The sequence below is a fragment of the Dendrobates tinctorius genome, unplaced genomic scaffold (assembly GCF_039654945.1).
Source record: "Dendrobates tinctorius isolate UK_male_01 unplaced genomic scaffold, ASM3965494v1 ptg000097l, whole genome shotgun sequence".
NCBI lineage: Eukaryota > Metazoa > Chordata > Amphibia > Anura > Dendrobatidae > Dendrobates > Dendrobates tinctorius.
Window position 1 is genome coordinate 11,322,420 of NW_027361765.1, and position 17,087 is coordinate 11,339,506.

The window sequence follows — 17,087 nt, forward strand, 5'->3', positions numbered from 1 at the left end:
AGAGTAACTGGTTAAAAAGGTAGAGTGACTTAGTACCCAACACATCTTCACATCATACAACCGTCCTTATCACAATGATATACTGAAACAATAATATGTTCAGTGAGGGAACCAGACGCATCCAGAACAGCAAGAATTCAGAAAGCATTCCCATGCACCATGATGCTAGGTACACAAACAGTATAATGGAGCGACGTCTGTTTTTAAGACAATTTCCCCATTACACCATACATGATGCATATTTTCCAGCACTCACATCCATAGCCCGTGCAGCACGTCCATTAACACTACATTTCCAGAACAAGTCTTTGGTAACACTTAGCTCTATTCTTGGATTGTGCGACACACTGACAAAGCATTTAAATTCGATCTGTGAAATAATACTGAACAGAACCTGGAGAACTTACAAAGCAGAAATAAAGACTAAGAAAGTGGAACTCTACATTAAAGGGACACTATTGCTTTAATTTTCCATTAATAACTAAAAAGTGCATCTAGTACAAGAGATTTCAGCGCTCAGCCGTCTCCAGCAGACGTACAGAGAATGAATGGAGCGGATGAGCGCTCGCTCCACCTCTGCTTCGATTAGAAGGAATTCTGCAGAGCGGGTCTTAGGATTCCCCAACTGATCAGTACGTTTTCACCTATCCTATGGAAAGGGGAGTACTATAAAACTTGACATATACCATACTCTTCAATTAAAAAAAAATCTTTGTGAAAACAAAAAAGGGATATTTCAGTTGGTTTCATATTGCAGATTCTGCTGTTAAATTAAAAGCACACTGGTCATTGCCTAGGTTATCGGACACCTCTACAGCCTATTGAAGGTGACCAGCTTCTTACACTGCATTTAGTTAGATGCTTGGTGGCCCCATCGGGGCATACGTCCGAACCCCCCTGCAAAACAGGATTCAGACGTATTGCGTTGATGGGGTCAAAAACTATTAATTGTGTCAGCAGAGAGAACGTTCACTCTGCCGTTCATTTTTGGGCATGTACCCCTACTGGGGGTGAGCCCTCAAACATAGTCGACTGCATAGGCGAATACGCCCGAAAATGATACATGGCAGAGGGCACGATTAGAGTCTATGGCCCCGTCGGAGCATACATTTGAACCGTGTTTTTCAGGGGGGATGGGTGAAAAGGGGGGATTCGGACATATGCCCCGACGGTGCCACAGAGTGTGTAGCTAATCGCAATGTGAAAGTACCTTTAGGCAAGGAGCAAACTCTTGTAAACTCTTCACTAGAGCTTGCAGCTGCTCTGATGTTGGCCATATTGCTTAATCCCGTCAGCTTCAGTATCCCTGTGCATCTGTCCTGCTCCAGAGCCAAGGTTCCAGGTTCTGTTACTTGGAGCATTTTAGAGGGCGCAGTTTGGGAAATAAGCGCCACTTGGTCTTGACTGTCAATAATTCAGAGGTGCTCTGGCAAGCAAGAAGACGGGAGGCTGGGGGGATAGTGCCCCTATGAAAAACATATATAAGAACAACCTTTTAACCATAATATTGTTGTTTATGAAAGGGAACCTGTCACCACTTTTTTGGCCTACAACGTAAAATATCATTTAATTGAAGGTCAGCTATGCATTCCACAATTAGTTGTGAAACCCCCTGACTCCCCATGTATCAATCATAAAACCTTTTTTATTTGTCCCGCGCTGTATGTTAATCTGTTTGGTCCAGTCCAATGGGAGTTGCCTCTGTTCCATCACTCCATCCCTCCTTGGCTTGCTGTACGCATTCTTTGCTGTGAAGATCGTGTACATATTTTGCGCATGCGCATGAAATGTGACCTCGCGCGTGCGCAGTATGCTTTGCCGAACTGAGGGCAAAGCCAAAAATCAGTAGTGTGCATGGCCGCGAAATACTTCTGGGACATAAGAAACAACTGCGTATGTCGGTGCATACGCACTACTGATTTTCGGCTTTATGTTCAGGTTTTCTACCATTTACTGAAAACAGTTTAAATCAAGTGATAAAAAAAAAGTGCAAATATTTTAGCCAATTTTTGATTATGGAGAATTCAGCATTAGTTATAGCTGTCAAGTAAGTCGCTAGTAATGCAAGCATCCCAATCCACGCTGCAATATGTTATGTGTAAAAATATGCAGCTGCATATCATACAACTGTATTCATCTACCATTGACCCGTCAATTTTTTTTTTTTTTTTTGCCGGATGCCTTTGTAAGTAAATGCATAGTTGATACTTTCCCCCACAAAAAAAAACAAGGTATATGGACAAATACCATCCAGACATATGCCCAAAGGACACTCTTTCTACATATCCGGTTAGGAGAGGTCTATCCAGGATTAGCAACGTCTCTCTAGCCGCAAGTGTAATTCCGAGCAGACACCTACCTCCCGCTACTGTGCGTGCACGGCCATCATTTGTACATCCCACCACTGTTCTCTACCCTAAATAAATTGGCTTCATTCTACAGAGAATTGGTATATTAAACGACTACCTTGAACCCAGAAGTGCTGCTTTTTATATAATCTGACTTATTTCAGCTCTGTATAAATCCGAGACAGAGAAGGATGCCCAATGCTGGCTAATGATTGACGTGGAGCAGATTGGTGCACATGAAGAACAGGAAATATGACCACAATCACATCCTCTTAGAATTACCTGCACTTCTTAAAACTTCTTTGCCGGAAAGTATGGTGAGCTGTCGTTAAATAGCTGCTTCTGGAGCTTGAATCAGATGCCAGGGGAAATCTATATCAATAAGTAATTGAATTGCCTTGTGACATGCATTCTACCACTTTACTCAATTTGAAAAGTGCTTGAATACAAATATATTTAGGATGCAGAGGCAATCAGTGTGAACCATGAGGACTTTGCCAAGTGCCATTAATGGAAATTAGCAGTTGACAACATGAAAAGTACATCATGTAAAACTGGCGCATATTCTCTTGGAACAGAGGCAAGACATGGAGCCTACAATAAATAAACCTCATGGAAATTGGGTTTGCTGAATTTTAAAGTCTCAAAATTCAGCCTAAAGGGATTAAGCATAAATCAACTCCAAAGCTGCAAATGCACTAAACCTGAGGCTTCACAGATATTTCACTCACATTTGGCTGTCTGCCTGATCTTTTGGTTTTAGTTACCACATTTTCTTAGTAAAAAGCTTGGCAATTCAGTAAAAGCAGCGCCACTGTTCCATGAAGCTATTAGATATTTTATTCAGCAGCTTTTAACTTTACAATCTATAGGTATATACAGGTAAATGGCTAAGAAAAGGACCAGGGAAAATATACTTAAAATAGAACCACACAAGTTATTAAAACTTACATCCTATTTACATCGTTTAGCCGAGGTGCCCTAGTAGCGCCTCCATACATCTCAATATTTCTTGTGTGGGCAATTGACCAAAACAGTTAAAGTGACCTTCCACTTGGGACTCAAAAGAGACTAGACATTTCTCATGTATAGTCACCATAAATGATGACCGTTTGCCCCCTCCATTGCCTACTCTGCTTAAAGTTGTGTTTCTTTCCTTCTGCTCCAAGATGGCCATCACAGTGGCATGGGGAGTGCAGTAGTAAGTCTAGATTATGGCTCCTCTACCTTTACTATCCTGCAACATAGAAATGGCAGGGGACGTGGTTTATTCTTACAAATGCACCGCCCATGTTACTGAGGTAGGTCATTTTGGAAAGTGTGTGAATGGAATTCTGATCTTAGCAGTGGCGGCAGCAGAAGGCAAACAGAAGAAATCAGACTGGGTGACCACATGTGAAAAACGTAGTCACTGTTCAGTTCTAGGGTGGCAGGTCGCTTTAAAGAAGATCTTTCACCAATTTAAGCATCAGAGCTGAATAAAATGTTTTTATTTTTTAATTTCTCCTCTCCATTGCAGAGACACTGGCTTGTAAAATTTAGGATATGATTTATGAAAATCCTAACTGGTGCTACCAGAGATTTTTCTCTGGGGGAGTCTGTTGTGAGTTTATTTTCCCCTTCACTACTGAGGCCCGAGGAACTCCCTCTTCTGGTGAAGAAAGGTAGTGAGCCTGATTGTCAAACACCTGGGGCTGATGATGATGACTGGCTGAGTGGAGTTAATGACTGGATATAAGGCTGCCGACGCCCTTCTGGCCTGCGGGTGATTTCTCTTTGGACTTCTAGGAAACCAGTCTGATTCCTGCTCATCTAAAGCTAAGATTTCTGCTTTGCCTTTTTGCATTAGTGTTTTGTTTTCCTTGCTTTTCTGGATTCTGCCATTCCCTGCTGGGGTGAGCTGAATCTCCTTTTGCCTGTTGCTCTGTCTTCAGAATATTCCTGAGTACTGACATAGCCTTTTTTGAAGCCTAGCGTCTTCAGGGCCTTTTTTACTGTCAGTTGTTGGCTCTTATTTTCAGAGGGTTTTTCACGGATTGCAGACAGCAGCCTTCCTGTCCTTTCCTATCTAAGCTAGCTGGGGCCCCATCTTTGCTCAGTCTATCTTTCTGTCTGTGTTTTGTTCTTTCTTCTTGCGTCACCGTCATTATATGTTGGGGGCTGCCTTTTGCTTTGGGGTCTGCTCTGGGGCAGTTTAGATTTCCCTTTCTGTCTTTAGGCTATGTAGTCCTCCGGCTGTGATCGAGGGGCCTAGGGCATCATAGGAGCCCCCCACGGCTACTGGTAGTTGTGTTGATAGGTTCAGGGGTCTGCAATCCGATAGCTGCCAACTTCTCTGGTTTTCTGGACTTAGCTAGCATTTCTATTTTTGCCTCCTACGGTGACTCAATCATAACAGAATCACCCGCCCTACCGCAGATCCTAGGGTACTCAACTGCAGGAAAGAATTCTATAAAAAAAAAAAAGTGTGTATATTTTTTCCTCTATATCTCTGAGGCCGTAGGGGGAATTTTTTTTTCTCTCAATGGAGATAAAGCAATTGTCTGATCGTGTGGAGCAGCTCGCTGCGGAAGTGCAGGAAATTTCCGCCTACCTTGCTCATTCACATGCTGCTGAACCAAAGATTCCTACACCTGATGTATTTTTTGGGGATCGGTCTAAATTTTTGAATTTCAAAAATAATTGTAAATTATTTTTTGCCTTGAAGCCTAACTCGTCAGGGAGCTCCGCGCAGCAGGTTAAAATTGTCATCTCTTTGCTGCGTGGCGATCCCCAGGATTGGGCGTTTTCTTTGAAACCAGATGATCCTATTCTGACTAATGTGAACGCATTTTTTCAGGCCTTGGGGTTGTTGTATGACGAACCTAATGCCATTGATCAGGCTGAAAAGACCCTGCTGGCATTGAACCAGGGTCGTGATTCTGCAGAATTGTACTGTCAAAAATTCCGAAAGTGGGCAGTACTTACTACCTGGAATGATAATGCCTTGGCTGCTCTCTTTCGGAAGGGGTTGTCAGAAGCCGTAAAAGATACTATGGTGGGATTTCCTGTTCCCTCTGGTCTTGACGATTCTATGTCTTTAGCCATTCAGGTTGATCAGCGTTTGCGCGAACGCAGAGCTGCACGAGAGGTGTTGCCACCTGTTGAACAGATGTCTGAACCTATGCAATGTGATAGAGTTTTTTCCAGAGAACAGCGTCAGGAGTTCAGAAGGCGTAATAAGTTGTGTTTTTTCTGTGGGGATGCCTCGCATATTATTTCTGTCTGTCCTAAACGCGAGAAACGCCTTGCACACACGTTTTCTGTTGGTGGTGTTCAACCTAAGTTTCTTCTGGCTATTACTCTGATCTGCTCCCTGTCCACATTTTCCACCAAGGCTTTTGTGGATTCGGGAGCAGCTCTAAACCTAATGGACTTGGATTTTGCTAAACGTTGTGGATTTCCGATGACACCTCTGCAGACGCCTATCCCTTTGAGGGGGATTGATGCTACTCCTTTGGCTAAAAATAAACCTCAGTTTTGGACCCAGGTGGTAATGCGGGTCGCCCCAGACCATCAAGAAAATTGCAGGTTTTTGGTGTTACACAATCTGCATGATACTATTGTTCTGGGGTTTCCCTGGTTACAAATTCATAATCCAGTTTTGGATTGGAAATCTGTGTCTGTGGTGAGTTGGGGTTGTCGGTGTGCCTTTAGTGAGGCTCCGGTGTTTTCCACCTCTCCTCAGTCGCATGATGTTCCTGATTATTTGGCGGACTTTTATGATGTATTTAGTGAGAATGAGTCTGCGTCTCTGCCTCCTCATAGGAGTTATGACTGTGCAATTGAACTGAGCCCGGGGTGTAAATTTCCCAAGGGTCGGCTCTTCAATTTATCTGTACCCGAGCACGAGGCTATGCAATCCTATATTAAGGAGGCGTTGGAGAAGGGTCATATTAGACCATCCTCGTCACCCTTAGGTGCCGGTTTTTTTTTTGTAGCCAAAAAGGATGGATCATTAAGACCTTGTATTGATTATCGTGCTCTCAACAAAATTACTGTTAAATATCAGTATCCGTTACCCCTGATTTCTGATCTATTCTCCAGAGTTAAAGGTGCTTGCTGGTTTACCAAGCTTGACCTCAGGGGGGCATATAATCTTATTCGCATTAAGCATGGGGATGAATGGAAGACGGTGTTTAATACTCCGGAGGGACATTTTGAGTACCTGGTGATGCCTTTTGGGCTCACTAATGCCCCTTCTGTCTTCCATTGCTTCATGAACGATATTTTCCGAGATTTTGTCGATAAATTTTTGATTATCTACTGTATCTGGATGATATTTTGATCTTCTCCAAGGATTGGGATTCTCATGTGGAACATATTCGGACTGTGTTCCGGATCTTGAGGGAGAATTCCCTGTATGTCAAAGGATCTAAATGCCTTTTTGGAGTACAGAGGATTTCTTTTTTTGGGATTTATTTTGTCCCCGTCAACTATTGAAATGGACCCGGCCAAGGTACAGGCCATTTACGATTGGGTTCGGCCCACTTCTTTGAAGGCTCTCCAGAAGTTTTTGGGTTTTGCTAATTTTTATCGGAAATTTATAGCAAAATTTTCTAGTATTGCCAAGCCATTGACTGATTTGACTAAGAAGGGTGCTGATGTGTTAAATTGGTCTCCTGAGGCTGTTTCTTCCTTTCAGGAGCTGAAGCGAAGATTCACCTCCGCCCCGGTTTTGCGGCAACCTGATGTCTCACTTCCGTTCCAGGTAGAGGTGGATGCTTCTGAGATTGGTGCAGGAGCTGTTTTGTCCCAAAAGGATCCTGTAACATCTAAAATGAATCCCTGTGCTTTCTTTTCCCGAAAGTTCTCTCCATCTGAACGTAACTATGATGTGGGGAATCGGGAACTGTTGGCCATGAAATGGGCATTTGAGGAGTGGAGACATTGGTTGGAGGGAGCTAAGCATCAAGTCGTGGTCCTCACTGACCACAAGAATTTGATTTACCAAGAGTCGGCTAAGCGCTTGAACCCTAGACAGGCTAGGTGGGCCTTGTTTTTTACACGTTTTGATTTTGTGGTTTCTTTTCTTCCTGGAACTAAGAATGTCAAGGCTGACGCCATCTCTAGGAGCTTCTTTGCTGATTCTCCTGTGGTGACCAAGCCTGCTACCATCTTAGGCGAAGGGGTAGTTCTTTCTGCCATCTCGCCCGATTTGAGACGTGCTTTGAAAGAGTTCCAGGAGGACAAACCTGAGCGTTGTCCCAGTGGAAAGTTGTATGTTCCTGACCAGTGGAAGAAGAGAGTGATGTCTGAAGTTCATTGCTCTGCTTTGGCTGGTCATCCAGGTATTTTTGGTACTAGAGATCTGGTGAGTCGGTCTTTTTGGTGGCCCTCCTTGTCTCGTGATGTCAGGAATTTTGTGCAGTCCTGTGGGACGTGCTCCCGGTCTAAATCGTGTTCTCGCTCTAGTGGGTTGTTGATGCCTTTGCCTGTCCCCAAGAGGCCATGGACCCATATTTCAATGGATTTCATCTCTGATATGCCTGTCTCTCAAAGGATGACTGTCATTTGGGTGATTTGTGATAGGTTCTCTAAGATGGTTCATCTTGTACCACTCCCTAAGTTGCCGTCTTCCTCTGAATTGGTGCCCCTGTTTTTACAACAGGTGGTTCGCTTGCACGGGATTCCTGAGAACATTGTATCTGACAGAGGAGTCCAGTTTGTGTCTAGATTTTGGAGAACTTTCTGTTCCAAGCTGGGAATTCAGCTGTCCTTCTCCTCTGCTTTTCACCCTCAGACCAATGGGCAGACAGAGAGAACAAACCAGACCTTGGAGTCATATTTGAGATGTTTTATTTCTGCTGATCAGGATGATTGGGTTTCATTTTTGCCCTTGGCCGAATTTGCTTTAAATAATAGAGCTAGTTCTGCCACTTTGATTTCACCTTTTTTGTAACTTTGGGTTTCATCCTCGATTTTCTTCAGGGCAGGTGGAGCCCTCTGCCTGCCCATGTGTTGACACTGTGGTGGAGAGAATGCACCAGATCTGGGACCAAGTGGTGGATAAGTTATCTCTCTCCCAGGAAAAGGCCCAGCGGTTTTCCAACCGACATAGGACCCTTGGTCCCCAGTTTAAGGTTGGTGATATGGTGTGGTTATCATCAAAAAATATTGCTATGAAGGTGGCTTCTCCTAAGTTTAAGCCTAGATTTATTGGACCTTACAAGATTTTGGAGATTATTAATCCGGTCTCTTTTCGTTTGGCTCTTCCTGTCACATTTAAAATCCATAATGTGTTCCATAAATCTTTGTTGAAGAGGCTTGTTGAACCTGTTGTTCCGGGGGTTGCACCTCCAGACCCTGTATTGGTTGAAGGTAACATGGAATATGAGGTAGAGAAAGTACTGGATTCCCGTCTGGCTAGACGGAGACTCCAGTATTTGGTTAAGTGGAAGGGTTATGGTCAGGAGGATAATTCCTGGGTCTCTACCTCTGATATTCATGCCAAAAGATTGGTGTGTGCCTTTCATCGGGCTCACCCTGATCGCCCTGGTGGCGTGGTTGAGGGTTCGGTGACCCCTCCTCAAGGGGGAGGCACTGTTGTGAGTTCATTTTCCCCTTCACTACTGAGGCCCGAGGAACTCCCTCTTCTGGTGAAGAAAGGTAGTGAGCCTGATTGTCAAACACCTGGGGCTGATGATGATGACTGGCTGAGTGGAGTTAATGACTGGATATAAGGCTGCCGACGCCCTTCTGGCCTGCGGGTGATTTCTCTTTGGACTTCTAGGAAACCAGTCTGATTCCTGCTCATCTAAAGCTAAGATTTCTGCTTTGCCTTTTTGCATTAGTGTTTTGTTTTCCTTGCTTTTCTGGATTCTGCCATTCCCTGCTGGGGTGAGCTGAATCTCCTTTTGCCTGTTGCTCTGTCTTCAGAATATTCCTGAGTACTGACATAGCCTTTTTTGAAGCCTAGCGTCTTCAGGGCCTTTTTTACTGTCAGTTGTTGGCTCTTATTTTCAGAGGGTTTTTCACGGATTGCAGACAGCAGCCTTCCTGTCCTTTCCTATCTAAGCTAGCTGGGGCCCCATCTTTGCTCAGTCTATCTTTCTGTCTGTGTTTTGTTCTTTCTTCTTGCTTCACCGTCATTATATGATGGGGGCTGCCTTTTGCTTTGGGGTCTGCTCTGGGGCAGTTTAGATTTCCCTTTCTGTCTTTAGGCTATGTAGTCCTCCGGCTGTGATCGAGGGGCCTAGGGCATCATAGGAGCCCCCCACGGCTACTGCTAGTTGTGTTGATAGGTTCAGGGGTCTGCAATCCGATAGCTGCCAACTTCTCTGGTTTTCTGGACTTAGCTAGCATTTCTATTTTTGCCTCCTACGGTGACTCAATCATAACAGGAGTCTACTACTTCTCCTGCATGACGTTGACCAATCATAAGTAGGAGGCATCATGCAGGGGAAAAAATAACACACCCCCAGCAGATTGAAAATACTACACATTTGACAGCAGTGTGAGAGGAGAGCTGCAGACATGTTTGAAATTAAACAAAGCTCAGCTCTGCTGTACTGCTTATTCCTCAATGCTGACCAATGTGAAATAAAAGCTAAAGTAGTATTAGTAATGTCACTCATCTCTGCTCTACTCCAGGTATGTAATCACACAGCTCTGAGGAGACCAGTGAGGAGATAAGCTTGTCATTACAAAGCCTGTTCTAACCTATTTTGGGGGCATGTGCTTTTCCACTTGTATGTTGCTGCCTGCTTATGATTAGTCAACTTAATACATTATAACCTAAACTTCACAAGTTAATATCTCCACAATAGCGAGGAGAAATTAAAAAATAAAAAAAATGATTAAGCTCTGCAGCTACTATTCCATGATATAGCCAGTATATCATGCTCAAACTGGTAAAAGATCCTCTTTAATGAAACGTGTCAGTTGGTTGCTAATTACAAAACCTAAGCCAGCCCCTTCTATAATGTATAACAAAATGAAGGCGCTGATTTAGCTATTGAAATAAGGAAGCAGTGTCTGTGTTGAGAACACGACCTTAAAGAAAGCAGCTAGAACCCAACCAAGATCTAGCAACTACCAAAAGATCAGGACATCTGGACTAACAGAAATACAGAACATAGAACTGTCTTTTTACAGCTGATTAAAGTACATTTTGTCTCTTGGAATAAGCTTTTAAAGACAATGGCTTGTGGAAACTACCACACTTTTTATATTAAATTAATTATTTACGGTAACTCATGTTGTCTGAGCTCCCGCACGATTGATGAGCATAGGCAGGGCTGTGGAGTTGGAGTCGTGAAGTTGGAGTTCATTTTGGTGGAGTCGGAGTCATGGAAATTGAGGAGTCGGAGTCAGAGGTTTGGCTTACTGACTCCACAGCTCTGATTAACACCCTAATATGTCCCAAAACGTAACGTAAATGACTTGTGACATGGATTCAACTAAGAGCTGGAAATGAAAACAGGAATAGACTGTTTACTCGTGATGGAAACCTCCATTTCTGATCAGATTACTGAGAACAATTGCAGTACATCAAATTTATTTCCATGTGGCATGGCATTATCCTACCAGACCTTTTTTTTTCTTTTAGAGAAACTACAGAAAGTGTACATGCATATAAAACACATCAAGTATATAAAGTATAGAACAGTAAAACATGTGAAAATAGAGATATAAAAAAAGTGCAAAGAAAGATGAGAGAATAACGCATCATAGGTAATTACAGTATGTGAAACACACAGCGACATACACAGTGAGCTGAAAGAGGTAAAAATACCAGAAGATATTAAACATACAATACAAGGTCAGGAACAAAGACAAGAAAAGGACATGATCTGAGGAGATGGCAATGACATAAAAATAATAAATTAGAGGTCTACAGCTAGTAATGTAAAATAGAAAGATTACTACTTTCACCATTGCCTTATGGCTATTGTGGGTCTAAAACAACAACAACAAAAAAAAAAAAGCATCAAATTAATTCCTATATTAATGAGAAAACTCCATCTCCAATCTACTTATTTACATTAGTTTATGCTCCGCCAACAACAGCGGCCAATCTGAACATTGAGATCTGGGGAAGGTACAAAAGTACTATTAGACCCATGTAGGCAATATAGCCAAGATGCTATAATCATATATTAATCATATAAGTGCCCGATCATGCCTTTTTTTCCTAAACTGGCATCTGCGAACGTGTCATGATTATAGAGACGAGCGAATTTGTTCAGATTTTGTCCCCAAATCTGATTTTGACATATTCGAGCCATATTCGAACACTATTCGTGTCAAATGTATGTCTTATGATCGGTTCCGAATATATTCGGTAATTTCTACTTCCATTGACTCTAATGACATTCGGCTGTGTTCGACGAATATTGCAAAAACAATATTCCATTCCGATCATATTCGGAACCGAATCCAAACAAATTCGCTCATCTCTAGTCATGAATAAAACTGCCCATCAGTAAAATTTGAAGGTGAGTTCCAGTAAGGCCTATTAATCAAACTGCAGGGGTTAAACGAATAGGGGTTGGGAAAACTTCAGTGAAAGAAGAAGTCTCAGCAAAATTTTTATTTTCTAAACCTTTGTAACCATGTAAAATGTACGTAGCGGCGTGTAGGTATGAAAATACTTGCCGACTGTCATCTTCCCCAGTTTGCAGCGCCGCTCTGGTCCTCTTCTGGCCCTCTGCAGCTTTACTGACTTGCACAGTGTCAACTGAATGGGGCAGTGCCGTTTTCCAAGTGAAGGTCTATGAGGCCCAGAATGAAGCTCACTAGAATTACATTGAGAATGTGACTTGTGTGAGCGGCTAGTCTGATCTCAAACCACACGGGCCAGAAAATTACCGAGGCTGTCTGGAAACTGAGGAAGATGACGATCAATACATTTACACAGTATTACACATAATAAGGAGGGAGGGACTAGGGGAAAATAATTAGCCAAGACTTTTCTGTAAAGATGCCTATAGTTTCTGTCCAGAATTGAGAAACTGGGGGGGCATTGCCATATTAAGTGTATAAAATTAGCCTCTCCTTTCCCACATCCATGACATTCAACAGTTGGCACTCGCCACATTCTGTGACGTTGACTGGTTTTGAATTGCATCAATGTCCTGTTTTCAATATCGGCGGACATCTTGAAAATACCATCAGATTGAGACAACTACACACAACTCTCATTCTGGCAGAATTGGCCTGTGTCAATGACCGGTATACAATACTGTATACTGTGCATGGAAATGTATAGCCAACCTTAACTTGGTCTGACCGAAACAACGGTCTAACCATCAAGAGTAGAAGGGGGGCTTGCACCAAGTTTTGGATGGTGTTTATAGAAACAATACACTGTTCAATATACTTCTCACACCAAGACGCTGGCCGAAGATAAAGACGGCAATAATTGCAGCTATCATAACATAATGACAATAAGCTTTGATGTGTCACATTCGTCGAACAGTCTACACTGTTTTCATTGTCAACTAAAACGCAGCCTTCAAAAGCAATGGCTGTATGTGGGTATTTATTCCGCTTTATGACTGACTATGACCCTTACAGGAATGGCACTGCCGCCAGAAACCATTCAGAAATAAGACAGGCATGCAGCTTCTGATTTGCAGCTCTTTTGGCAGATTATTAGTTCCCATCACTGCACAATGCCTTTCATTTTAGTCCTTCCAGTCAGCCCAGCAATTACATCAATGGCTCACAAGACACTGGAAGATTTCTTCAAGACATAAAAGGCAGGAATTGGCAGTTTTGATCAGGAAGTACCGGACATCTTGGAAGCATTCACTACAAACTTGGAAAGACTTAATCAGGCTCACATTGAAAATATATCCCGTTTTCCCATGACTTGTAGATACAGCACAATGATTGCTTAGTGTACATAATTGCCGTATAGTAGTAAGCATAGTAAAGATACGCGGGACACAAATATACCTCATGGCTGTATCTTGTGCTGTATTTTCTGCTACTCCAAACTCGTGCATAATTACAATGATACTATTATTGCATTTGTATCCATCCTTTAGAACATTATACACTGCCACATACATTACTTGGTATCATGATTAAGAGTGCTTAGCCACTCGAAACGCATAGTTTTCACTACATCGTGGAGCTGGACAAAGTTTTTTCTCATTGCCTTGGATTGTGCGCTTTGACACAGCGGTCTCGTGCTCCAATGTTGGAATGCCATGTCTGGTGAGCTGGATTTGTATCCTGATACATTACTACGCTGGGGATATGGCACAGTAAGGACGCACAGCCTCCTGTACAGCATCCTCTGTCTTCCATAGAAACACTGACATGCTTAGATGCTTTCAATGGCCTCCCTGAAGCACACAGGTACACTCCGCGTTGTCATGTTCAGCCATTGTCGCTATGTCTCTTGGGTGCGTGGATCTTTCCAGACCTTTGGAGACCCCACGGTAGTGTAACAGCGCCCATGAACAGAGGAAGCTGTCCAAAAGGACCGATTTTGACCATAATGAACATTTATCCAATGTTTGGTCAATCAAACGATCGATCATTTTGATCGATGTCTAATTGATGAATGTTTGTTATCATTCAAAACAGCGGTGGGCCATAGTGTCATAGTGCCGATGTGTGGGTACAGCTGCCGCTCACTATGTACTGCCATGCCTCGATTACTGAAGGCCAGAGGAATAAAGTTCATTTCCTCCCGGTAGCCGGGTTTTCAGCGATCACACCGCTTTAGTATGCCATTATTCTGAATATTAACCCCCTAAAACTGCTAGTTGATGGCGTTTTTTTTCACATGCCAGTTCCCTTTTAATCATGCCTCGCTGGTTTACTGGAGCAGCAGTACGTTGGATGACAGCCTCGATGACTAGAGAATAAAAGTTCATTTTCTCCCTGCAGCTGCGGCTCCAGGAAGCCAGTAAGACACACTTCTTACTTGTAGATTACCACTACATCAACTGGCTAATAGCACTTAAGGAGGTGACTGATTCCTTATAAGAACAACAGGACAATCACAACTCAAAGAAAGCTAGAGAACCATAGATAGCCCACATCATCCCACCACATGACCAAAAAATGGGGAAATAATGTCTTAATTCAGGGGTTGGGAAGCTTATTTTTACCGAGGGCCATTTGGATACTTAAACCACCCTTTGGGGGCTGTACAAGTCGGGTGTTAACTCTACCCTCAATGTACATTTTCACTCTGGCACTGGTGTTGGGAAGTAATCTTCCACTGCATACACCTTCACACTGTGTGCGTGCTAACAGAGTAAAAAAAAATTAAAGGGCTGGTAGCCATCAAAATACAGCTGCTGGCCCAAGCACTGCGGTCCCCTAGAATCTGCCCGGGGGCCGGATAAAAGGAAATAGAGGGCCAGAAACAGCCAGTGGGCCTGAAGCTCCCCACCCCTGCCTTACATGATCAAACACCAATTTATATTACTTATATAGCAAGTGACATACAATGTATAGATAATTAAACCTTGTTCCTAAGCGTTACCAAAAACCACCCTGAGGCAGGTGATGAAGAATTCTGAATGAAAGCAGACCATTGCATTTGCTGTTTTTGCCCTCCATTAAACACAGCACTACCCACCTTGCAACTCGTCATGGCTTCATGAAACTCTACATATACATTCTCATATGTATTCTGAGAGAATCATGGTGCAGGGGCTGAGAGCCTGATTCCAGTGTTTTCTCAGGATCATCATTACAGGACTAGGTGCCTTGTGCCTCCTAATCAACTGCTCTTTATAACTACAACCCATCTCTGATTCTACATGGGCAGAAAGCTGCCAATCAGTGGTATGGATGGGGTTATACAGAGCCCAGCAGTCAGAAAACTGGTAGATCTGCAGCAGACAAAACAGTGATTTTCTCAAAATGACAGCATGCAGAACAACAAGTGACATCACTCGAATTAGGATCTACATCATGCTGCTCTCAGATTACATATCAAAACCTGGTGACCTTCAAGGTTTAGTAACACTAATGTATGGTGATCAGGTCTCTGTAGTAACAAGCTCATTATCATTATGCTAGAAGGTAATATAAGTAGCGGCACAATATCGTTATATACTGAATGCTTTATGTTCACATACTGAAACATTAAGACTAAGATATCGCACCTGTTCTAGTTACACCATGTATAGTCACACAACTGGGGTTTATTTCAGAGCAATGCAAGACTTGCAACAAAAATATTAATGCTACGTCTGCTTTTCGTCAGAGGAGCAACTGATGCATGTACAGTACATACGTAGGTTTATTAAAAATAGATTTTCTATAAACCTGCAGTCTCATCTGAAAAGATTTAATACTAGCTGTTGTCCACCTGCCTAGAAGCAATGAAGAAGTAAACGTCGCCGGTAATGTCATGAAGTGGGGCATGGAGGCCACGACACTTGTTGTAAACCACTACTAATTAAAGTAATAGGATTATTATTCAAACTCCCATAGGAATGAGCAGAGGACCCAATTTAACCCCTTCAAGACCGCCAATACGTATATATACTGACCTGAGATATAAGAGAATATCCCCATACAGGTGACAATCCAGCAGCTGTCGGCTGTCCACTATATCTGACAACTTGCTGTATCACAAATGATCGGTGTTGGCACCATCCATATCTGTTTAACCCCTTAGTTGCTGCTGTCAAAAGTGACTACATCAAATAAATGGTTAAAAGATTGTGGGGGCTTGCACTTTAATCTAATTGACACACCGAGATCATGACTGTGTGGTCCTGATGTTTGCCATAGCTGTTCATGGCCAAATAGCGGCCTTAGAGTCTGCCGGCTATAGCGGTCAGTTCAGAAGTTAGCGACATGTAGGTGGTAAACAAACACTTTTTCATTCCGGCTATACCACTTTGCATTAATTCCTAAAAATCACCTGAAGGGTTAATAAAACTACCTGACAGCAGTTTTCAATATGTCAGAGGGTGCTGTTTTTAAAATGGTATCACGTTTGGGGTTTTCCAATATATAGCACTCCTAAAGTCACTTCAAACCTGGATAGGTCCCTCAAAAAAATAAATTTTGTAAATTTCCTTGAAAAAATGAAAAATTCCTGCTACATTTTTAAACCTCCTAAAAGGCTAGCAAAATAAATTACAGTTTAAAAAATGGTGCTGATGTAAAGCAGACATGTGGGAAATGTTATTTATTCATGTTTTTCTGTGGTATGACTATCTGGATTAAAGGGATAATCATTCAAAGTTTGAAAACTGCAATTTTTTTTACATTTTTGTCAAGTTTTTGATATTTTTATAAACACAAAACATATCAACCTAAATTTACTATTATCATAAATTATAATGTGCCACGAAAAAACAGTATCAAAATCACTGAGATTTGTTGAAGCATTCCAGAGTTATGACCACATAAAGTGACATTGGTCAGAATTTAAAAAATTGGCCCCGGCACGAAGGGGTTTTTAAAGGTCAGAAAAGGTCTGCGCATAATCTTTGGATACCTACATGTCTGATAGAATACATCGGTAGTAATGAGCTGCTGCGAGGTGTGAATTACCGTCTGATTTACCATAATGGATTGTACTGATCTTACACCGCCGATGGTGTCCATAAGTAGATGAGCTTTTCGCATGTATAAGAATGTGAAAATTAATCTGCTTTATTGTACATTTAGGCTATAATGTAGTGGGCTGAGAGGTCACATATTTACAGCCAGTGATCGTATCTCGTCAACTTTGTAGTTAGAGGGGTTGTCCAATACTTTTGTATT

The 17,087-nt window shown here is 42.4% G+C and overlaps 1 protein-coding gene across 5 annotated transcripts in view; it reads right to left on the reverse strand.

The window, feature by feature from the left end:
* Positions 1 to 17,087, reverse strand: part of OTUD7A (OTU deubiquitinase 7A) — a 325,610-nt gene that overhangs the window by 127,758 nt on the left and 180,765 nt on the right. The window contains exon 1 of one of the 5 annotated variants that reach the window (XM_073586901.1): positions 1,211 to 1,376. The exons of the other annotated variants lie outside the window; for them this stretch is intronic. Within the exon in view, the coding sequence (XP_073443002.1) occupies positions 1,211 to 1,361 (151 nt within the window). The 5' untranslated portion in view covers positions 1,362 to 1,376. Of the gene's footprint in view, positions 1 to 1,210; positions 1,377 to 17,087 lie in introns of those variants that run through there. 5 annotated transcript variants of the gene reach the window in all.